This window comes from Gracilinanus agilis, chromosome 2 (genome assembly GCF_016433145.1).
Source record: "Gracilinanus agilis isolate LMUSP501 chromosome 2, AgileGrace, whole genome shotgun sequence".
NCBI lineage: Eukaryota > Metazoa > Chordata > Mammalia > Didelphimorphia > Didelphidae > Gracilinanus > Gracilinanus agilis.
This window is the reverse complement of record NC_058131.1, coordinates 81,762,484-81,788,636: the sequence shown is the minus strand read 5'-3', so window position 1 is coordinate 81,788,636 and position 26,153 is coordinate 81,762,484. Positions and strand designations below refer to the sequence as shown.

Genomic DNA, 26,153 nt, shown 5'->3' with positions numbered 1-26,153 from the left:
GAAATGCATGCTGAAGGGGGGGGTAGGATTTTTTATTTTGAGAAAGGTTATTTAGGTTATCATAAAATTTAGGAATAATACCAGTGTTTGCAGGATAGCAGATAAGTCTGAATGTAGTTGAGAGGGGGCTTCTATAATGGAGTCTACTATGGAAATCCTTGGGTGCCAAACATAGTCATTTGGATTTTATTCTTTAGGGAAGGCTTCTAAAATGTGACATTTAAACCTAGAATCTACTTTATTTTGTAATTGTTAAAAAAAGTTCAAATAACTATATTGTAAGAATGACTACTTCTAGAAATTTATTAAGCCCTAAGTAAAAATTTAAAAAAAGAAGAAAATAATTTGGCAAACATGTTCTACATATTAATTTTATTATGTTACATTCATGAAAAGACATACCAGATATTTGATAAGTGCATCATATTGGTAATGAACACTTTAAAAATATAATCAAAAGAATATAAATGGAATAAGTAGAAATAGATTTAATATAAAAACAGCAACTGATATTGAAATATTCATAAAGAAGGAAATATATTTTTTGAAAAAGGAATTTGTTAAAAGCAGTATATAAGTTCATTATTATTAAATTTGCCATCAGGTTTATTCAGTTGGGTTCTGAATGACAATCAGAAGATATTCCTTATCTGTAAAAAAAAAAAGATAAATTTTAGTTAATCATGAAAACAATATTAACTACCAGTGACTATTTTTGCTGATTTGGATTTTTCCTGGATCACTGCAACTTTAAGAACCTACGTGTCTTTAAAGGAAACAACTGAACAAAATGTGGAAAATCTCAGTTAATGTTCTAATAGTTTACAAAATGTACTTAAATGAAATCGGGATTATGGTAATTTAAATCAATACACATTTATTTATTATCTGAATTTTAAGCATTGTATAGAAATAACCTTGGTTCATATATATCTTAGGCTTTACAAATAAATGTACTTCTGAGGTATATGTTAAATTCAGTCCAAAGGACATCCATTATGAGAATGGAAATGTTTTCCCATGACCCAATATTCCTTAAATGACTGAACCGAAAACCTTTAATCAAGAAAGGAACAAGGAGATCTAGGCTCTGGTTCTAGTTCTGCAAATTGCCAGCCAAAGGTTTCCTTTTTTGTAAATGAGAGGATTGAAACAGAAGATCTCTAATGTACTATCCAGTGATATAATAGTGCTAGCTATGATCTTTGAAAGGCACTTTGCCTTCATAGGGTTTTGCTCTGCTTGAAATGCTTTAAGAACTCTTTTCTTTAGTGCTCATTTCATTGGCCCTTTCTCCTGATCTTATAAATTTCATTAGCCTTTGAAGTTTTGTGTACTAAGTTAACTTAAAATGTGAGAGATATACACTTGATATTTGTTCACATCATTTCTCACAATATAATGCAACTGAAACTGTAAGTAAATTAAGTGAACACAGAATAGTATACTTGTCAGATCTCTGGGAAAGGAAAGATTTTAAAACCAAGCAAGAGTTAGAAAAAATTACAAAATGTAAAATAAATAATTTTGATTATATTAAATTAAAAAGGTTTTTTACAAACAAAAACAATGCAATCAAAATCAGAGGGGAAACAACAAATTGGGAAAAAATCTTTATAACAAAAAACCCTGACAGGGGTCTAATTACTCAAATATACAAAGAGTTAAATCAATTGTATAAAAAATCAAGCTATTCCCCAATTGATAAATGGGCAAGGGACATGAATAGGCAATTTTCAGATAAAGAAATCAAAACTATCAATAAGCACATGAGAAAGTGTTCTACATCTCTAATAATTAGAGAAATTCAAATCAAAACAACTCTGAGGTAAAGGGGAGAGTAATGAATGTTGGAGGGGATGTGGTAAAATTGGGACATTAATGCATTGCTGGTGGAGTTGTGAACTGATCCAACCATTCTGGCTGGCAATTTGGAACTATGCTCAAAGGGCTATAAAAGAATGCCTGCCCTTTGATCCAGCCATACCATTATTGGGTTTGTACCCCAAAGAAATCATAGATAAATAGACTTGTATGAAAATATTTATAGCTGCACTTTTTGTGGTGGCAAAAAAACTGGAAAACGAGGGTATGTCCTTCAATTGGGGAATGGCTGAAGAAATTGTGTTGTCTGCTGGTGATGGAATACTATTGTGCTCAAAGGAATAATAAACTGGAGGAATTCCATGTGAACTGGAAAGACCTCCAGGAATTGATGCAGAGTGAAAGGAGCAGAGCCAGAAGAACATTGTACACAGAGACCAATACACTGTGGTAAAATTGAATGTAATGGACTTCTGTACTAGCAGCAATGCAATGGCCCAGGACAACTCTGAGGGATTTATGGTAAAGAACGCTGCCCACCTTCAGAGGAAGAACTACAGTAGAGGAAACACAGAAGAAAAGCAAATGCTTGAACACTTGGGTTGAGGTGGACATGATTGGGGATGTAGACTCGAAATGACCACACCAATGCAACCATCAACAATTTGGAAATAGGTCTTGATAGATGACACATGTTAAAACCAGTGGAAATGTGCGTTGGTTATGGGGGTGGGGGTGTTTGGGGGAGTTAAGGGGAAAGTAACACAAATCATGTAACCATGGAAAATTTTTTCTAAAAAATAAAAAAATAATTTAAACAATTAAAAAAATATAATGCATCTGAGGAAAATTAATTCTACTGAACAAAAAAAGACTCATTGGAGACTTCTTAAACTCATCAAGATGAAATGAAATGTTAGGGCTTTAAGATACCTCAGATAGTAGAATACATTTCTATCATAGATAGAGAAATGAGGCCCATATGTAATTAAATGATTCTAAGAGCAGATGATGTAGTAGAGACAATGAGGAAATAGGAGTCAGGACAGATCCTGGTCTTGGATAAGTCACTGAACCTTCCTGGGAGGATCAAATTAGATAACATATATAAAATGTTCATAAGCCACAAAGTGCTATAGAAATGCTAATTGTTGTTGCTATCATCATCATCATCATCAGTATTGATCAGGGTAGAGTTAGGAAGAGAACCAGAACTCTTAGGTCCAGTGCTGTTTCTGTTATAAAATGCTTAAATATATGTTATTTGGTAATTTTATATTTTCTTCCATTTCCCCAAGATTTCCACCATAAAGTTTTATCATTTTCCTTAACTAAATGAAGTGGGGGTAGAGCCAAGATTGCAGCTTAGTTGCAGCAAAAGCCAAAACCACTCTGAGAATCCTTTAAAACCTAACTAAATGAAGTGGATAAAAATGTTAAAACATAACAAAAAACTATGTCTCTTATATAGGATGCTATTAAAATAATTATCACAAGTGAATTCATAACACAGCTTAATATGAATATATTGTTTTGTAAACCTGTATGTGTGTGAACTACAAATATTATAATTATTATAAAATTATAAAATAGTATTAATTACTCTTTTAACTTAAAAATTAAAAATCAGGGGGTGGAGCCAAGGTGGCAGGTGAAGAGCACCTAAAGCCCAAACTTCTCCAATAATCCTTCAAAACCATTATTTATATTGTGCTTCAAAGTAAACAGAAATTCAAACCCAAGAAGAGGAAGAAGTCACAATACCCTCCTACTGAAAACAACTTGAAAGGTAGACATAGTATGTCTATTTTCACAGGAAAAGGGAGAGACACCCTCTCCCACCCTGCTCTGAGACCTGCAATAAGACCTGGCTGACTGTGTGAGTCTCAGGCAGAGACTGCAGTCCCAAGGGGTTCACCTCTGAACCACCAGACATGACCCAGGGGTCTTTTAAATGCTGGCAGGGAGGAACTTGGAGGGAGCCACCTGGCTTGATACTCTTGGCCTGTTGGCTAGAGTAAAAAATTTGTTCCAGGCAAGCCAGCTCAGTAGTTTAGCTCAACTGGCTAAATTCAGTATAACAGGAGAGGATTGAGAAAAGAGGGCATAACAGCTCAAACACTCTGGTTTAGTAAATCAAAAGAGTGGCAAGATCATATAGTCTTATATGTATGGATGTATAGTCTATAGAGTAGGGGAAAAAAGTAAATCAAATGAATAAATAAGAGGAAAAAAAGCTACAATTGAAAGCTTCTATGGGGGTAAGGACCAAAGAACAGAACCAATGAAGGAGGAAGAGATCCAGGAAACATCAAGGAAAACCTCAAATGAACCAGGGAATTGACTGCAGGCTATGGAGCTCAAAAAGGAATTTAAAACTCAAATAAAACAGTTTGAATAAAAATGGCAAAAGGAAACTATTAGCTTGACCTGCTGGAATATGATGCAAAAAAATTGGAAGAGAAGAATGACTTGAAAGTATGAATGGACCAAAATGAAAAGGAAAATCAAAAATGTGTGGAAGAAATTCAGTCTTTAAAAATTAGAATTGGGAAATTAGAAACTAACGACCTAATGAGACACCAAGACATATTAAAACAAAATCAAAAGAATGAAAAAATTGAAGATAATATAAGACACTTCAATGAGAAAACAACTGACCTGGAGAATAGATCCAGGAGAGACAATTTCAGAATTATTGGACTACTAGAAAATCATGATTAAAAAAAAAAAAACCTGAGTCATCATACTACAGGAAATTATCTAAGAAAATTGTCCTGAAATTCTTGAACATGAGGGTAAAATAGACACTGAAAGAATGCACAGATCACTTCTGGCATTAAATCCCCAAGTGACAACTCCCAGGAATGTCATAACCAAGTTCAAGAACTCCCAGGACAAGGAGAAGATATTGCAAACTGCTAGAAAGAAACAATTCAGATATCATGGAACACCAATTAGGATTATACAGTGTGATATTGGAAATTTGGGGGTCCTTGAAATAATTTTGAGGTCCCTGATCTAAACTTCCTGTGGACATTTAGGGCTCTTTCAAACTATAATTCCCAAGAGCCAATTGGCTTCCTCTCTTGCATAATCACATGGGCAAGAAGGGTAATCACATAGATAGAAGGATAAATAGTGAGAGAAGGTATTGGGACTTCCTCTTTTGTCATAGTGGAGCAGGAGCCAGGATGGGAGGGGGAGGTAATGGTGGGTCCTTTTAAACTAACTTAATAGGCATGTGGCTTCATTTTCCTAATGAGTATCAATAAACCCTTTAAAATCCTAATATTTTTAAATCTATCCTTTTATATTAATTTTATTTCTTACAACAGGATGTGGCAGCATCCACAATGAAGGCCTGGAAGGCATAGAATATGATATTCCAAAAGATAAGGGACCTAGGTATACAAGCAGAAATTAACTACTCAGCAAAACTGACTATATTCTTTCAGGGGAAAGTAGGTCATTTAATAAAATAGAAGATTTCCAAGTATTCCTGAAAAAAAGACCAGATCTAAAAGGAAAATCTGATGTTCAAATACAGAATTAAAGAGAAACATAAAAAAAGATAAATAAAAGAAAAAAAATTTAAGGGCTTCAATAAGGTCAAATGGCATATATTTCTATATGGAAAGATGATATATGTAATTCTTTAAAATGTTATCATTATCATAGTAGCTAGAAGTAGTATATATAGGGTACAGTTGTAAGCTGTTTAGGATGATATGTCAAAAAATAAAAAAATAGGGGTGAAAAAAAGAGGATAATACTAAAAGAAATGGGAAAAGAGGTAAAATGGGGTAACAGGTATCACATAAAGTAGTGTGGGGTGGGGGTAGGGATTAGGGAGGGAAGAAGACCAATACAATGGAAGGGAGGAAGAGGTTGGTGACACGTAATGCTTAAATCTTATTCTCATTGAAATGTTTTCAGAGAGGGAAGAACAGTCATATCCATTGGGGTACAGAATTATCTCTTGCCCTATAGAGAAGTAGAAGAGTAGTAAGAAATGGAGTGGTGGGAGGGGAGTAATACAAGGGAGGGAGAGGTTGAGGAGGCATTCAAAAGGCCCTATAGTAAAAGGGAAATAAAAAGAGTAAGGGGAGTAATATAAGGGAGGGGAAAGGGAGGGGGGAGACTGACAAAGTGAAATACTGGAGGGGAGGGCAAGATGTAAAGGAGAAAGGTTAAGATTAAAGGAGGAAGTCAAAATGGGGGGGGGGGGGATACACAGGCAGTGGTCATAAGTGTGAATGTGAATGACTTGAACTCACCCATATAATGGAAGCAGATAGCAGATTGGATTAAAAACCAGAATCCTACTATATATTGTCTACAAGAAACACACAGGGTACGGTAGATATGAACAGGGTAAAGGTAAGAGGCTGGAGTAGAATCTATTGTGCTGCAGCTGAGACAAAGAAGGCAGGAATGTGTAATGCAAGGATGCAACAGGGGCTTTTGCTCTTGCAAGAGTCAACTCTAAACTTGCTGGCAGTTAGAAGCCTTAGAATCTTGACACAAAAGTCAGTTGGAACCTGAGGCTTGAAGAGAGCGGAAGGTCCAACTGAGGCTCTGCTTTTGGCTTTTGGCTTTGCTTTGGCCTGTGCTTTTTGTCTCTAGCAATTTGAACCTAGCTGATTTCTCTGGACCTTTTCCTGACCTTCTCCATATTATGCCCCTATTATCTTACCTGATTTTCCCTTTGGGCTCTGGGAGGAAGGGTGGTTTTGGTTTTGGTGATTAGACTTTGTGGGTTTAGTTTTCTGTAGGCAAGTAGGACATCTTTAAATCAACCTATCCCTTATTTTATTGATCTAGTATATACTTTACTTTAAGGCAGCCAAATCTTCGGACTGCGAGAGCAGGCTCTCTCTCAGTGTAACCCTCTCCTGACCCTTCCCCCAGCTTCAGTTTCTCCCTAGCAGCTAATACAAAACCCTAAACCCTTCTCTCCTTTCTCATCAACACTAATCTTAATAACCCCCCTTTGTTAATTACTCAAACCCTCTGGTGAATCATTGTGTCAAAAATTTAAGTAAGGGTTGAAGAGGGAAGGAATTTTTTTCTCTTTATTTCTTGAGGGAACCGTGGGCATCCATCTTGGCAGGAAGTCCTTACCCGAGACTTCCTGCCATCAGTTTGACTGGCAGGGAGGAGCCCTTCTACTCCTCCTTCAAGGGACTTGAGAAACTAACAAGGGAAAGCCCTCAAGGCAGATTTAAACACTTCTGACTGGCCCAACTCCTTTGTGTCCATAAGGATACCTTTCCTGCCTTGAAGGGTTCAGCCTACTTCCCCAGTGTCCTCTGAATCTAGCCTTCAGTGTCTAGCCTGTTTTAAGCTGCCTCTCCTGAATACCCCATCTGTTCCCTCACCATCCAATATACCACCTCATTCATTCCTTCCCTACATTCAGCTATCCCCTTTCATTCCTCCTCCTAATACCTATCTCATCTTTCTCCCTCCTTTTAACCAAAGACTAAAGATTTTACCTATTTCCATATAACAAGTGGCAATCATGATCTCAGACAAAGCTAAAGTAAAAATAGATTTGATTAAAAGAGATAAAGAAGGTAATTACATCTTGATAAAAGGCAATATAAAAGCAGAATCAGATTAAAAATGTATTTGTAGGGCAGCTGGGTAGCTCAGTGGAGTGAGAGTCAGGCCTAGAGACAGGAGGTCCTAGGTTCAAACCCGGCCTCAGCCACTTCCCAGCTGTGTGACCCTGGGCAAGTCACTTGACTCCCATTGCCCACCCTTACCACTCTTCCACCTATGAGATAATACACCGAAGTACAAGGGTTTAAAAATAAAAAAAAATGTATTTGTAATTATTAAAAGCTAAATGGATTTCCAGGAAAATTTTGTATGAGAGATTGATCAATAAATTAACATTTATTAAATGAATACTATATTCTAGGAACTTTTCTAAGCACTGATGATACAAAAAGGAAGCAAAAGAATTCTTGCCCTGTAAGCAGCTTACAATCTAATAGAGGAGATAACATACAAACAAATACATAGAAAGAAAGCTATAAAGCAGTAATTCCCAAAGTGGGCAGTACTGCCCCCTAGTGGGTGCTACAGCGATCCAGGGAGTGGTGATGGCCACAGGTGCATTTATCCTTCCTATTAATTGCTATTAAAATTTTTAAAAATTAATTTACAGGGGCGCTAAGTAATTTTTTTTTCTGTAAAGGGGGTGGTAGGCCAAAAAAGTTTGGGAACCACTGCTATAAAGATAAATAAGAAATAATTAATCAAGGGAAGGAACTGCAATGAAGAAGGGTTGAGGAAAAATCTTCATGTAAAAAGTGGGATTTTAGTGGGGAATAAAAGGAATCCAGTGAGGTTTATAACTGGAGTAGAAGGAGAGCATTCTAGGCATGGGGAACTGCCAGAGAAAATGCTCAGTGCCAAGAGATGGAATGTCATGTTTTGGAACAGTTGGGGGGTCAGGGTCACCAGATTGAAGAGTAATATGTATGAAGACTGGAGAGGTAGGAGGGGGATAGCTTACAAAGGGCTCTGAATGCCAAATATGCCAAATAGAATATTCCACATTTGCTCCTGGAGGCAATATGTAGCCACTGGAGTTGATCCAGTAGGGGAGGGAGTATGACATGATCAGAAATGCACTTTAAAGAAAATCACGCTCATGCTTAAATGGAAGATAGATTAGATTTGGAAGAAACTTGAGGGAGGTAGACCCATCAGCAGGTTACTGAGGCAGTGCAGCAAAGAGGTGATGAAGGCCTGCACTTGAGCTAGAGCAGTCAGATGAGGGAAAGGGGTATATTTGAGAAATGCTGCAAAAGTGAATATGGTGTGAGAGATAATGAGTAACCAGGATTACTCCTTGGTTGTGAGCCTGAGGGACAAGCAGGGTGGTGTTCTCTACAGTAACAGGAAAGGTGGAAGGGGAAGGCTTAGAGGAAAATAAAGAGTTCCATTTTGGACATTTTGAGTTTAAGATAAACATCTTAATTTGAACATCTAGTTTGAGATGTTAAAGGCACTTGGATATGAGATTGGAGGTCACAAGTGAGGATTAGAAAGGTAAATTTGACAGTCATTAACATAGAGATGGTAATTCTGTCCACAGAAAATCATGCAAAAAAGTCATTATTCCAACACAGTCATTCATGTTCACTTCCTTTGTTGTAAATTCTAATAAAATAGGAATGACTTCTACCTACACACACTACTCATAAAATGTCTCACACACACACACACATACTCACATGTGACTGTGTTTCATTCCTATGTGCCTCTTTCTTTTGTGGCAGTAATAACGTCAGATGAAAGAAATAGAATGGCCAGAAGTTAAAGGCTACCATGTCCATGTCTATAAACTGGACAGGGCAGGTTCGTGCAGGAATCTTCTTGTTCCACATTTCATGGTGCTGTGATTTGTGTTAGATCTTGCTTTCTGATTTCTGTTCTGTCCTGTACTGCCAGCTGTGATTACATGATTCTGGACCAATCCCAGCATCTCTGTGCTTCATGAGTCTCATCAAATAATAGGGATAATGCTATTGTATTTAACTAGTGCTGTCAAGGGGAAATTTGAAAGCATCTCATGAAGGGAACTATACCGTATAAAAGTTCTTGAGTATATTTGCTAATGAAGCATATAGCATTAAATTATATAGACTCATGGTCTATTTTCTATTTGATCCTATGATCTTTTTATAAAATTAATTAAATTCTACTATTTCAAATAAACAATAACAACAAAAATGATACTTTATGGTTTAAAATTAACTTAGATGTCTCATTTGATTCTTACAAAAACTTCTTGGGGTTGGAGCTATTATTCTCTTTTTACAGAAGACACTGAGACTGAGAGAGGATAAATGACTTGGCCAGAATCACAGAAATAGTAAATGCTTCAGATAGTTTTTATACTCAGATCCCCTGACTCCAGGTCCTGCACTATTTGTTAAACTACCTATGATGATGTCCAGATAATTACCAATGAAAACAAATTAACTGCTATTTCACAAAGGTGCTCTTTTTATGGGCATATGCTTCAGTGGACCAGGAATGAATGAAAGGAAAATAAGAAACTCAAAAAAATCCATTGTTCATTGTCTTTAAAAAGTTACATGGACAGTAGTACACTGTTGGCATCTTTTTAGTTAGCAAAGCTGTGTGCCCCCAAGCCAAATGAAGGGCAAGTTACCCCTTGCATTTTTTTAGCCATAAGGATATTTTAATAGGTGCAATCAGAGGAGAAGTCTCACCATGTATCAGGAGGTTGGAAGGTAGAAAATTATTATGAGAGAAGAACCACTGAACACTGAAAATGAAATGAAATTAAGGATAAAGTTTTTCCTATGGCATGAAGAGCTGGACCATCCTAGGAGATAGTAGCAGCTTATTTTCCAAGGATGATGATATATGAAGTCAGTTAGAAGAAGAGATTAAGCAATAATGTTAGGTAACTTTACAATGAGGTTTGTTGAGGTAGTTATTTGTCAATCTGATATATTAGAGCAGGGTGCTATCTTCCTAGGACATATATGGTATTTATGATATGATAGATCCTCATGAGATTTATAAAAATAGATGTCCATTAGTTCTTCTCTTTGATGCATATGGATACAAATAAAACTTCAGAAGAAACTCAAAAAGTATTGCTAAAGTGTTTAGGAGTAAAAATGGTATTTTCCTCACTATTCCCAATTAAAGGTAAAGAATCCAGAAATCCAGAAAATCCAGAAAAGAATGATAAATTTTGTAAGTAAACAGATGATTAACAATAATATTTACCTTTTATACAGCACTTTAAGGTTTGCAAAGCAATGAACAAATATTATTTCATTTTATCCTAACAACAACTGTGAGAGTTAGGTACTATCATTATCTTCATTTTACATATAAGGAAACTCATATGGTTACACAGCTAAGGGTCTGAGATGGAATTTGAACTAAGGTCAAGTGCTTTCTCTATTCCCTGTGCCACTTAGTTATCTTTATTTAGATGGTATATGAGAATAGACTTTAGATTTCTGGACCATAGCTTAAAATACAGAAATAGAGTCTTATCTACACAAGCTTGTAAGAATGAATTTGCCTAGGGTCTTATATATCTAAGCAAATAAACTGAAAAGGAAGAAGGAAGGAGAAAACTATCTAGGTATATTCACAAAACTAGATACCAGAGATAGTAAGGGAACATAGAAAGAAGAATAACAAAAGTCTACCGGAAATCCATAGGAAACAAAGACCAAGAATGGGAACACATAGCCTTGAATGTCTCTAAATAGAAATATAGAAAATATAAAAAAATAAGTTGAACTGGAGATCTCAACACAAGAAGGCATATTTAGTCATCTAAAAGACTTCTTGGGATAAAACTTGAGTAGAAAATGGTTCTGGGATGAATAACTTATTCAAATGAACAGACAGTTAAAAAGGGAGAGTGGAAGAATGGCATTAGGCATATAGAAGACCTACTTCTGTCAATAAATACAAGAACTAGGGGGTAAGTTGGTGGCTCAGTGGATTGAGAGCCAGGCCCAGAGACAGGAGGTTGTGGGTTCAAATATGACCTCAGACACTTCCTAGTTGTATGACCCTGGGCAAGTCACTTAACTCCCATTGCCTAGCCCTTAACACTCCTAGAACCAATGCCCCAGAATTGATGGAAAGGATTCTTGATCAGCTATGGCTAGACTAGATGTCCTCTGAGGTTCCTTTCAAATATGAGATTATCATTTTGTGAATGTACCCAATAAGGGCCAATAATATATGTGTGTGTGTTTCAAATTAAAAATATTTTGATGAGATACAAAAAACCCCAGATTAATAAATTTAATCATAAAAGGGCCTGGAAGGTAGTGGAAACCTGTTCACATGTACTTGTCAACTTTGATACCACAGAGCATGGTAGGTACAATATTTTTTAAAAAGGAGCAGATGGAAGGATAAATAATTAATGGGTGGCAAAAACAAAGAAGAAATCTATCTAGAAATAAAACCTTGTTCATATATATGTGTATGTATACATACACACATATGCATATATATACATTCCACACATATATAAACACACATAGTTAAATGTGTTTATATATGTGTGTAGTTTATATATACTTACTGTAACATCTATGATCTTAAGTGGGTGAAACTGCCTCACAGATTTCTATAGTACCCCCCAGAACTCCAGGAGAGGGGGTAGTTGGGGGCAGTTAAGAATGTTAATATAAAAGCCAGGACACTCAGCTTGCAAGGACTCACTCTTTGGGGGATTCAGGGAGGCTGGGAGAGAGGATAGGATTACTCTTTTTGTTAGCTCATCTCTGACCTCAAGGAGCAGGGGGTTATTTTGCTGTTAACCTTATACAGACTAAACCAGGCTGTGTGCACTGGAAAATACCTCACTTGCAATATCTCAGTTAATTCCTCATTTATATAGATCTTCAATCTACCTTCACCATCTTAAACTTTATAACATTAGATTAAGAGGAAAGTTAGTTTGTGAGGGAGTTAGTGGTTAAGTTATTACCTGAAGATATTAGATAGCTTTCCTTATCCTCAATCCTAAAACTTCCCTCCTTCCTGTTTTCCTGAAATTAATAAATCCCTTCCCTTATTAAGTTTGAGAGCCTGTGTGAAGTTATACTTGGGCATTATCAACCAATATCATACATTACCTAAGTAAAAACTTCATCCAGGCAAGCACTGGAACTGCTATTATCCAGGGAGCAAGTCTGCTGTAATAGAAGACATCCTGAACATTTATCTATCTCAGGTTTTGGGGAATAATTTTTTAACAGTGGAAGTTGCTAATCTCAGTGGGATTATTTCCTATATGTCTACCAATGTAGCCCTGGATTAGCTAAGCCTAAACAGTCTCCATTTCTTGATCTAAAAGGGATACTGTTAAACTGTTACTCCTTCTGCTGTAATTGCCTCAAGGGGAGGGAGGAGAAAGAATTCTATTCACTCCTACCCCTTCCCTCTGCTAGGATAGCCAGCTCCATCCTTTGCTCTGACCCACTACCAATCATTGTCAATCTGAATCAGTCTTACAATACATACATATACATATATATATATATATATATATATATATATATAAAACTAACACACACACACACACACACACACACACACACACACACACACACATATATATGAATACACAAAGAGTTTGTGATTTTATCCTGTGGGAAACTATCATTTATTGGAAATTCTTTTACCAATACACATCACAAGTCATTTGTAAATGGATACATATACCCTTGTTGGGGAACCTATGGCATGCATGCTGGAGAGGGCTGCTCTTCTTCCCCTCTACATTGCACCTGAGGCCATTTTTCACTTCATCTGCCCCTCTGCCCAGCAGCCCAATTGGAGTGTTTCCTCTTGTTTGGGGTAAGAGGGTGGTAAGGGTGAAGTTTGGATACTTGGTCTCTAAAAGGTTTGCCATCACTGCCCTAGGAGTTTGTCTAAGGCACCTGGAAAATCAAGTGAGTTAGTCAAGGATAGAGTTTGTAAATTTCAGAGACATAATTTGAACTTTATTACCCGTTTTGAAATAAAATTATTTTGATTTGAAAAATTATTTTGAATATGACAGTATACTCATTGGAAAATCCCTTAATGGAGTTTCAAAGGGTAGCAAAAATGGCAGTGTAAAAGATACTACAGCTGAATTCTCCCAAAATTCCCCTTCAAACAATTTTAAAACAATGCCTCAACTCAAAGTCTGGAGTATCAGTGCCAACAAAGGTCAGGGTGAGATGTTTATTCACCCCAAAACAGTTTAGGAGGAAGGAGTGGTCCATGACACTGGCTTAGAGGCTAACCTGGAGTGTACATGGTGGCAATAACAGCTATGCAATCTGGTGGTAATAGCTTTGAGAACTCTCAAGTCAGAGATCACAAGGGAACTGGGAAACTGGGCATAAAGAGATTGCAGGGGATACCTGTGCTAGCACAAGGCCCGGGATTAGGCACTGTCTGGCAACTGCAGTATCCATACCTACTTCTGGGTCCCAGTTCTAGGATGGAGAGGAATATTAGTGCTTGTGGCTATAAGGGAGCAGTGACCCTGAGGAGCAATAACAGTTGCTGCTGCATGGGTTAAGGGTCTTTTTCTAGATAAGGATCAGAGCACAGACAGGAAAGTAATGACCACAACTACCCCCCAGATCACACCACCTTAGAAACACTAAAAACATCCAAACACCCACAAGTAGCTCTAAAAACAGCAGTGCAAAAACAAAAAAAGTATAAAGCTTGGGTCAGTGTCCTCACTGTTTGCAGATGATATGGTGGTATGATTAAAGAACTCTAGAGAATTGAAGAAACTAGTTGAAATAATTAACATCTTTAGCAAAGTTGCAGAGTATTAAGTAAAATCACATAAATCAACAGAATTTCTATATATTACCAAGAAAACTCAGAAGGAGGAGATAGAAAGAGAAATTCCATTTCAAAAAATGCAGAAAATATGAATTACTTGGGAGTCTACCTGCCAGAGACTATATGAACACAATTATAGAATACCTTTAACACAAATACAGATATGAACAATTGAAAAAATATTGTCATGAGTAGCTTGGGCCAATATAATAAAAATGCCAATTCTACTGAAATTAATTTATTTATCCAATACCATATTAATCAAACCACCAAAGAATTATTTTATTGAGCTAGAAAAAAGTAATAAAACTTTTATCTGGAAGAACAAAAGTCATGAATTTCAATGGAATTAATAATATAAAATGGAAAGGAAGTTCACCTAGCTGTGCCATATTTCAAACTATATTATGAAGTGGTAATCATCAAAACAATCTGGTACTGACTAAGAAAAAGAGTGGTAGATCAGTAAACACCATTGTAATATAGTGTTTTCTGAACCCCCAAATCCAAGCTTTGGGGACAAGAACTTAACATCTGACAAAAATTGCTGAGAAAAACTGGAAAGCAATATAACAGAAACTAGGCAAAAACTAACTACACATAAATAGATAAAATCAACCTTGGAACATGATTAAAGATAAAGGGTGACATCATAAGTAAATTGGAAGAGCATGAAAAAATTCCCACCAGATATATGGATGAAGGCAGAGTGTATGACCAACACAAGATGGAGAAGTTCATGAGAATTAAAATGGATAATTTTGATTATATGAAGTTAAAAAGTACAAAACCAATGCAGACAACATTTGATGGAAAAAGGGAAACCGGGGGAAAGAATTTATGTGAAGTTCCTTTGATAAAGACCTAATTTCTCAAGTATGTGAGGAATTGAGCCAAATTCATGAAAATGAGTTCTTCCCAACTGTTAAATGATTATAGAAGAAAATAAGCCATTTTTAGAAAAAGGAGACAAAGTTATCAATATTCACTTGAAAAAATGCTCTAAATTATTATTAATTAGGTAAATACAAATTTTAAAAACAGCTCTCGACTACTACCTCATACCAATTGGATTGGCCAACATGACAGAAAAGAAAAATAATAAATGCTTCGAAGAAAAACTGATACCAGTGTACTGTTGGTATAATTGTGAATGGTCTGGAGAAAAATTTGGAATTACATCCAAAGGACTATGAAACTGTTCATTCCCTTTGACTAGGCAGTACCACTATTAGTTCTGTACCCTACAGAGATCAAAGAAAAGGGGAAAAGATCTATATATACAAATATATTCATTGACACTCTTTTTCTGGTGGTGACAAAGAATTGGAAAATGAAGGGATGCTTTTCCATTGAGGAAGTGTTGAACAAGTTGTAGTATGTGATTGTGTTGGCATACTTTGTACTATAAGAAATGAGAAGAGGATGGTTTCAGAAAAACCTGTGGAGATTTATGTGAACTTATACAAGGTGAAGTAAGAATCAGAAGTAATATTGTAATAACAATCAACACTGAAAGGCTTACCTATTCTAATCAATTAAATGGTCCAAGGTCCATCCAAAGGACTCAGGATGAAAAATGCTAAACATTTCTAGAGAGAGGGAACTGATGAACTCTGAGTGCAGGATGATGTATTCTTTTCAACTTTATTTTCCTTGTTTTTTCCCAGCATTACTAACATGGATGGAAACATGTTTTTCATGATTTAATATGTATAGCTGATATCCCATTACTTGCCTTCTCAATATGTGGGGTTGGGACTTCAGAGAGGAAGAGAATTTGGCACTCAAAATATAAAAAAGAAACCATTTAAATAAAAAAATGTAAAATTCTCATATATGTAATTACCTGGAGCTACCATGACTTCATGCTTCTTTGATCTGATTCTAAGAAAAGTTAGGTCATTCTGAGGATCAATATCTCGCACTGTACTCTTGGCCTTCATAGTCAACTGATGAAGAAGACCTGCATACTGAACTGTTGTAGAATTATCTAAGGTTGTTCTGATGGGAATGCCTGTAAAAATAAGGTATTTATTAGTTACGCTCTTAAACTTTTAAAGTAATGATAAATAATATTGTTTTTTTATTTTACTTATTTATATGTAGATATTTTGATGACTCTGATTTCATCAATGTTAGCACTTCCTTTGATGATATAATAATAGCTCACAACCCATACCTGCCAGTCCATCATATGCTATTCTTGTTCATGTTCTTCCATAAATCTTTCAAACTTACTTCCTAGATACCTTCCTCTAAATCTTTTAATATGGTGTAGACCAATATCTGATAAATTACCTATCTGTTTTGTCTCACTTTCATTACATGATTAGCTTACCATTGTTTCTACACATAGGTTTCCGATTAAGTAATGAGCAGCATATCTAATAAAACTGATATAACAGAGTTAGTCTACCCTGGAAAAGTCTTGATTTTCCCTGACTCCTACACTAAAAAGCCCAACAAAAAGAGCTTTTAAAAATTTAGTAGCTTCTTCATCAATACTTTCATAGATCTATGTATGATCTTATCAGTACATGCATTCTCTCTACCACTATAGACTGTTACTCATCTATGTCCATCTGTCTTATGGGGCACTTGTCCTAGTTTTCCATAAATCTACTAAATATTATGGAGACTCTTCTTCTGAATCTCTGAATACCTGGTTGGTTAGGTATAGTGATACACTCCAGGAGTCTATCCTTGACCCTTGCTACATAACCAGCCCAATATCTTTTTTGACAATATATATATATATATATATATATATATATATATATGTATGTATATGTATACATATATATACATACATATATATATAGTTGGGCTGGTATATAGTTGAAAATATATTTGTTTTCCCTTCAAGTATGTAATTTGTTGTTTATATTTTGCAGGCTAATTTCCTCAATGAGTTGTCTGCAAAGTGCCGTGAAACTATACTAAATAGGAAATGTTAGCTACTGTTATTAACACCAACTACAGAAGTAGGTAGTGGAAAGAATTCTATACTTTGGGTTCAATTCCTGGATCTGACATTTAATAGCTGTGCAACCTCAAGGGAAAGATACAATTTCTCTGAGGCTCAGTTTCCTCATCTGTAAAATGAATATAATAATAAGTGACATTTATACAGAATTTGATATACAAGGCCTTCTTTATAATAATCATGTGACATAGTGCAATATTCATTAGCATTAATATTAATTAGCATTAATCCCATTTTACAGATTTATGTTTCTAGGACTCAATCTAGGTGCTTCTTCCCACATTCTTCATTGTTGTAAGTAAAGTGCCTTAAATATGAGTTAATATTATTTTCACTGTATTTGAGTCATCTGTGAGTATGAATCTTCTGATATCATCATGTTTGTTCAATGATTTATGGCCATATTGTGTCACCGGAAGAATATTTCTATTTAAAAGATGGGCCTCTAAAGCAATAAGCAGTTTAGAATTTCTAGAAATGCAGACAAATTTCCTAAATGCCATCTGATACTTCATAATATTTTTCAAGTCTTAAATTTGTCTTAGCAAACTCTGGGAGTTCATTTTAGTTATTTTTGCCTTTGACCCATTCCTTTCTCTTCTGAGAGTTCTCCCTGTCATTTCATTCAATTTTATTTTCTCTTGTTCACTCTCACCTTCAATCTTTCCATTTTTACAGGCTTCTTCACTACTTTCAAACATTCTTGGGTTTTTCCCATATTAAAAGACAAAACAGTTCTTCTGGGTTAAGATGGCGGCAGAGTAGAAGCAGCTTGCTTACTTAACCTCTCCTAACAAACACATACAGGACTCCTCAAGAAGACATAAAAACAAAACCAGATGCACGAAGGGACCCCACAACAGGGCGCAGCATTGAAGGTACATGGGATCGGGGCATTTCCATGCTATAAGGGGGTGAAACAGCTCTCACTAAAATGCGAACTGAGCAACTCCCTTCTCCCTCCCCCCCACAGGGCCAAAGCCAGCTCACAAGAGCTAGAGCGAGCTTGGGGCACCCATTAAGTCCTTGGCAGCTACCTGGGGTCACCAGGGCCTGCTCCTGAGAGCAGCAAGACTTAAGACCCCAAGAGGCTAAAGAATGCATGGACTTTGAACATAGATTCTGAGCACAGGCTTGGACACGGATCCTGAGCGCAGGTGCGGACTCGGATCCTGAGGGCAGGCCCAGATGCGGAGCTTCAAACAGAGTGAACAAGCAAGGGGACCATCAGGAGGCTTAACCCTGAGAACAACTCAACCTGTGACCTCAGGAGCATAAAGAGCACAGACAGACCCTGGGTGTGAGGATAAACCTGAAAGGGCATGCGGCTCACAATGGCAAATCATCCACAGGAACCCCAAAAGAGAAAGATCAGCAAGAAGAAATCTGTAACACTTGACAACTTTTACACAGAAAAAATCCAGACAACAGAGCAAATAGCAGAGGAGAACAAACAAGTAATCACACCCAAATCTTCTCAAAATAATGAAAACTGATCACAAGCTCTTGAAGATTTCAAATCTGAGATGATGAGAAAGATGGAAGAGATTTGGCAAGAGAAGTGGGAAATAGGTCAAAAGGAAATTAACAGGTAGGGCAGCTGGGTAGCTCAGTGGAGTGAGAGTCAGGCCTAGAGACAGGAGGTCCTAGGTTCAAACCCGGCCTCAGCCACTTCCCAGCTGTGTGACTCTGGGCAAGTCACTTGACCCCCATTGCCCACCCTTACCAATCTTCCACCTATGAGACAATACACCGAAGTGCAAGGGTTTAAAAAAAAAAAAGGAAATTAAAACAGGTTAGAAGACAGAACTCCCAATTGGAGAAAGATGCTCCGAAATCAAATGAAATGTTAAGCAAATCTAGCAAGAAAAAAAGTTTAAAAGGCAGAATTTTGAGACTTCCTGGTTAAGATGATGGCAGAGTAAAAAGTAGCTGCTTAACCTCTCCTAACCAAAACATATATGACTCCTCAAGAAGACATAAAAACAAATACAGAGGAACGAAGGAACCCCACAACAGGGGGCAGCATTGGAGGTACATGGAATCAGGGCATTTCCATGCTATAAAGGGGTGAAAGAGCTCTCACTAAAACATGAGCTGAGCAAACCCCTCCCCCACCCCACACCACCTACAGTGAAAAAGCCAGCTCACAAGAGTTAGAGCAAGTTTGGGGCACACATTAAGTCCTTGGCAGCCAACTGGGGTCACCAGGGCCTGCCCCTGAGAGCAGCAAGACTTAAGACCCCTAGAGGCTAAAGAACGTGTGGACTTTGAACACAGATCCTGAGCGCAGGCACGACTGTGGGTGCAAATGCAAGCAGAGACACTGATCTTGAGTGCAGGCAAGGACTCAGATCCTGAGCTCAGGCGTGGACCTTGAGTGGGGACCCAGTGCAGAGGGGTGCACGACTGTGGAAGCAGCACCCTGAGACTGTTAAAGGAGCCTCGGGCAGAGGAACAAGCAAGGGGACCACCAGGAGGCTTGACCCTAAGAACAACTAGACCCGAGACCTCAGGAGCCTAAAGAGAGCAGACAGACCATGAGTGTGAGGATGAACCTGAGAGGGCATTGGGCTAACAATGACAAGCCAGAGACAAGAACCTCAAAAGAGAAAGATCATCAAGAAGAAATCTGTAACACTTGACAACTTTTACACAAATAAAATCCAGACAACAGAGCAAACAGCAGAGGAGAACAAACAAGTAATCATATCCAAACCTTCCCAAAATAATGAAAACTGGCCACAAGCTATTGAAGAGTTCAAATCTGAGATGATGAGAAAGATGGAAGAGCTTTGGCAAGAGAAGTGGGAAATAGCTCAAAAGGAAATTAACAGGTTAGAAGACAGAAACTCCCAATTGGAGAAAGATGCTCAAAAAACAAACGGAATGGTAAGCAAATTGGAAACCAAAATCTAGAAAGAAAACAGTTTAAAAGGCAAAATTTCACAATTGGAAAGTGAGGCAAGTAAATTGAAGACCAGAAATGACCAGATTGAAAAGGAAAACCAAAAGATTATAGCTGGAAATCAGTCCCTAAAGGCTAGAATTGAGAGCTAATGATCTCTCAAGACAGCAAGAACAAATAAAACAAAATCAAAAGACTGATAAAATAGAAGGAAACATGAAATATCTCAATGAGAAAGTGACAGACCAAGAAAACCGGTCTAGAAGAGACAATCTGAGAATCATTGATCTTCCTGAAAAAGCAGAAATTATTAGAAATTTGGACTCCATACTAAAAGAAATTATTCAGCAAAATTGCCCTGAAGTTCTACAACAAGAGGACAATATAGACATTGAAAGGATCCATAGATCATCCTCTACACTAGACCCAGAAAAGACAACCCCCAGGAATATAATAGCCAAGTTCAAGAGATTCCAAGTAAAAGAAAAAAATTTACAAGAAGCCAGAAAGAGACAATTCAGATATCAAGGAGCACCAATCAGGATCACACAGGATATGGCAGCCTCCACACTAAAAGACTGCAAGGCTTGGAATATGATATTCAGAAAGGCAAGAGAACTGGGTCTACAACCAAGGATCACCTACCCATCAAAACTAACTATATACTTCCAGGGGAAAGTTTGGGCATTCAACAAGATAGAAGATTTCCAAATACACAGAAAAGACCAGGACTAAATGGAAAGTTCGATATCCAACCACAAAAGTCAAGAGAAACATGAAAAGGTAAATAAGAAACAGAGGGGAAAGAAAGAAAACTCGTATTTTTTAAATTTGCCTCTTTAAGGGCTTCAATATGATATAATTATTTGTATTCCTATGTGGAGAAATGTTATGTATAATTATCTGTAAGGAACTCTATTCACTATTATAGTATTCACTATTATAGTAATTAGAAGAATTATTCATAGGGAGACGTTGGAATAATAAATGCTCTAAGATGATATGGGGGTGGGAAAGAGGGAGGTGAATAGTAGATGGCACCAAGAGAAACTTGAATGAATAAGAAAAGTAGGATATTCTATTACACACAAAGAGGGCATGGGAAGGGGAAGGGATGAATACTATTATACAAAGGAGAAGAAGAGAGCATTAAGAGGTAATATTTAAACCTTATTCTCAGTGTAATTAACTCTCAGTGTAAGGGAAGAGTAGCTATATTATCCATTGGGATATAAAACTCTATCTAACCCTTCTGAGAAAGTCAGAAGGGATAAACCAAAGGGAAAAGGGGAGTGGGGAGGTCAAAAAATGGAGGGGAGAAGAAGGGGGAGGTAATTCATTAAGCCTTAAAAATAAAAAGAGGGCAATAATAAGGGAGGGGTAGAAAGGGAAGTAAATCAAGGGAGGGGAAAAGGGTTACTGGCACAAAACAAACCACTGGTTTAAAAGGAAATGGTGTAAGAAGAAGGGGTAGAACTAGGAGAGGATACCAACATGTAGGCAAATACACAACTGATCATTATAACTCTGCATATGAATGGGATGAACTGGCCCATGAAAAGGATGGAAATAGCAGAGTGGGTTAGAAACATAATAAAAATGATCATTCTACCCAAATTAATTTATCTATTTAGAGCCATACCTATCAAACTACCAAAAACTTTTTTACTGAATTAGGAAAACCTATAACAAAGTTCATCTGGAATAACAAAAGATCAAGACTATCAAGGGAAATAATAATAAAAAAAAGTGAAGGAAGGTGGCCTAGCAGTACCAGATATTAAACTGTACTATAAAGCAGTGGTCATCAAAATGGCATGGTACTGGCTAAGAGACAGAAGGAAGGATCAGTGGAATAGATTTGGGGTAAGTGACATCAGCAAGACAGTGTATGATAAACCCAAAGAGCCCAACTTTTGGCACAAGAATCCACTATTTGACAAAAACTGCTGGGAAAATTGGAAAACAATATGGGAGAGATTAGGTCTAGATCAACATCTCACACCCTACACAAAGATAAATTCAGAATGGGTGAATGACTTGAATATAAAGAGGGAAACTATAAATAAGTTAAGTGAACACAGAATAGTTTACTTGTCAGATCTCTGGGAAAGAAAAGATTTTAAAATCAAGCAAGAGTTAGAGAAAATTACAAAATGTAAAATAAATGATTTTGATTGTAAAAAGTTTTTGTACAAACAAAAACAATGTAGTCAAAATCAGAAGGGAAACAACAAATTGGGAAAAAATCTTTATAACAAAAAACACTGACAGGGGTCTAATTACTCAAATATACAAGGAGTTAAACCAATTGTATAAAAATTCAAGGCATTCCCCAATTGATTAATGGGCAAGGGACATGAATAGGCATTTTTCAGATAAAGAAATCAAAAGTATCTATAAGCACATGAGAAAGTGCTCTAAATCTCTAATTTAGAGAAATGCAAATCAAAACAACTCTGAAGTATCACCTCACACCTAGTAGGTTGGCTAAAATGACAGAAGGGGAGAGTAATGAATGCTGGAGGGGATGTGTCAAAAAGGTACATGGTAAGTTTAAGTAGGCTCCATCATATTATCCATGATAACCTACTCACAGGAAGTGGGTTGGTTATGTACCGAGTATGAGAGGAAGAAGACAAATTAACTTTTCTGATTGAAATAATGGGAGAAATCCCCATCATTAGATTAATATTCTATGAAGGATTCATGAAAACATTCTCTTGGATTATATACTACAACAAACACATGTATCCACTGCTTATCGCAGTGCCTGGTGCATAGTAGGTGCTTAATTAGTGTTTATTGATTGATTAATATATTTGATATTTGACAGACATGGTAGCTACACAGTAAGCTGAGCACCAGAAAGAAAAGAAGGAAAAGAATGGTCTTCACTGCATTACTGAAAGTGTACAGGGCTCTTTAAAAAAAGTTATTGCTATATATTGCTTTTATATGACCTACATTTTTCACTGTATTTTTCCTACCTCTTCCCAGAGTCATTATCAATTAAAAAAAATGTTTGTTATTCAGCCATGTCTCATGACTCTTTGTGATCCCATTTAGTGCTTCCTTAGCAAAGATAGAGTAGTTTGCAATTTCCTTCTCTAGCTCATTTGACAGATGAGGAAACTGAGGTAAACAGAGTTAAATGACTTCCTTAGGATTACACAGTTAAGTAAGTGGTTGAGACTGGATTTTAACTCAGGAAATGTCTTTCTGACTCTAGGCTGACACTCTCTCCATTGTCCCACCTAGCTGCCCTGAATAATAAAGTACAAAAGGGGAAAAGGCCCCTCAAAATTAAACCATGCATCAGAGACTGCAATGTTATATGTAATATCCCATGCTCAGAATGCCCCACTTATCTAAAGTGGCAAATATCTTCTCATATGACTTTTTGGGAACTAAGTTTGGACATTATGATCTTGCAACATCCAGGTTTATTTATTGTTCTTTCTATTTACATTGTTACAGAGATTGTGTAATTTTCCTGTTCTAATTACTTTGCTTTGCATCAGTTCATATAAGTCTTTCCATGATTATCTGAATTTATCGTGTTCATTATTTCTTATAGCATAATACTATTACATTACATTAATGTACCAGTATTTGTTTAGTTATTCCCTACCAGGCCCAAATGATGGGCATTAACTTTGTTTCTGGTTGTTACCTATCCACAAAAAGTGTGGCAATAAATATTTTGATGTGGGGCTTGCCTTTTTGTAACTCACCTCCTTGTGGGTCTATTTACATTAGAGGAATGTCTTGGTTAAAGTTGTGGACATTTCATTTACTTTTTTGTGCAGTGCTCTTTTAATAATCCACTATTACTCTTTTATGCAAAACTCTACACTTTTGAAATACAATTTTTACTGATGAGAATATATCTCTGTGGCAGAGTATGATGAAATACCATAATCTCTGAAGAATCAGTTCGATTAAGTAAGCATTTATTAAGTTCCTCCTCTGTTCTAAGCTGTGAACCAGGGGGCAATAAAGAGACTTAAATAAGATGGGAATAATTAGGCTGTAGGGAATTGCTAATAATAAACAATACATGCATGAAGCAGCAAAAAGATATTATCTATGCCAAATCTGAAAAAAAAAAAGTAGACTGGTTATTTAGCAGGAATTAGGGACAACAGATGGACAAAAATAACATAGGATAGGTTGTAATTTAGACCACTGTTAGGAGTGCTTGCATAAAAGAGATCACAGTTTTACTTTAGTAATGACTAACAAAATTCACTCTTCCTGATAAATACTGTTGTCAATTCAAGAGTTCTTGAATTGTTATGTCTGTACATGTTCTTTCTGATATTGCTTTGTTTCATTACGAATAAAAATGGGCAATATTTCTTTTTGTTTAGTGATGCCAAAGAGAAAAAAGAATTTATCAGGTTTTCTTAAATTAATATAGGCTGGAGTAATTAATTTTAAAACACTTTCAAAACAGTCTACTATTAAGAAACTATAGAGCAGTGGTTCCCAAACTCTTTTGGCCTACCGCCCCCTTTCCAGAAAAAAATATTACTTAGCCCCCTGGAAATTAATTTTTAAATAAAATTTAATAGCAATTAATAGGAAAGATAAATGCACCTGTGGCCATCACCACTCACCTGGATTGCTGCAGCACCCACCAGGGGGCAGTAGCATCCACTTTGGTAATCACTGCTATTGAGGATAAATTCTTTTACATAAGAAAAATTGATTGGCAAGGACAGGAAAAATATATGAATTGGCAAATTGCATACTAGCATCTTAAGACTTTTAAATGGCAAAGTACAAATAAAGCAGTAAAGCACCATTGACAGGACTCAGGATTTAGCACCAGACTGACTTATAGTCAAACTCTACCCCAGATACTTACTACCTGTGGGACTCTGGGGAAAGTTATAACCTCTGAGGTGTCATGCAGTTTGAAAACTAAGATTCCATGAAGGTAAATGAGACCCTGTGATGGAAAGGAAGGAGACTAGCCTTAAAGTCAGTAAGGCCTATGTTCAAATTCCTCCTTTTACACATACTAGTTGACGAGTCCAGGCAAGTCATTTGATCTCTCTGTGATCCAGGCACTTTGCTAAGACTCTAAGTTATAGTGAAGGTGCCCATCTGCACAAGCAGAGGAAGCTCCTCACCTTATGCTGATATAATGCTAGCTCTAGTGAAAAAAAAATCATATTAAATACTAGACTAGTGGATTCATGATCTCATTGCTGTGGACATTATTGCTAATGATATACTACAAATACACATACATATATAGATTATCTGTCTATAGCTATCTATCTCCCACCTCTTCTTGCCTTAATTCATCACTTTTGTCTTGGGCTTTCCTTAAGTTTGCCATGGAGGGCCCATCCAATATGATTTTTGTTTGTTTGATTTTTAATATTCTGATATCACCAGGATACTTATGGAAAATGAGTGCTGTGTTGGTTATCCTTTTCTCTTCCAGTGTATAACCAACCTATCTTCTCTTTCAAACATATATATCATTGACAGTGTTCTTTGCACTATTTTGGTAGAACTTTGTGTTTGACATATCTTAAAGCCTGTATATGCTCAACAAATGCTTTTTGATTGTCTTTTGGTTAATTCTCAACTTAGATTGTACTGTTCCATAACCTTCAGTTGTATATCTTTACTGGGATTAGGGGATGGGGAAGATGGAGGAAAAAAGTTATGACTTTGTTTCAGCAGAAGTTTGAGGGTCATTAAAATAACTTTGTAATCACCCTAAAGCAACTAAAATCTCTCTTTTCCTCCTCCTCCTCTTGCACAGTCCTGGCCTCATCTCATTGCTTTTTTGCAGTACCTGTTCAGATTTATCATGTATCCACAATATGGATCTCTTATCCGGAGTATGCTATACATATTTATAATCTGGATGTATTATCAAAAATACGATATGCAATTAAAAGGACATGCATATCCACATTATACATGTGTGTGTATAAAGTACATCTAGATTTATATTATGGGTATATATATATAATATATATATATATAATATATATATATATATATATA

The 26,153-nt window shown here is 36.4% G+C and overlaps 1 protein-coding gene across 1 annotated transcript in view; it reads right to left on the bottom strand.

Moving 5' to 3' along the window:
* Positions 1-566: 566 nt before the first annotated feature.
* Positions 567-26,153, bottom strand: part of DYNLRB2 (dynein light chain roadblock-type 2) — a 39,632-nt gene continuing 14,045 nt past the window's right edge. The window contains exons 3-4 of the mRNA XM_044660618.1: positions 16,067-16,234; positions 567-650 (exon numbers count right to left, since the gene is read on the bottom strand). Of these exons, the coding sequence (XP_044516553.1) occupies positions 607-650; positions 16,067-16,234 (212 nt within the window). The 3' untranslated portion in view covers positions 567-606. The remainder of the gene's footprint in view (positions 651-16,066; positions 16,235-26,153) is intronic.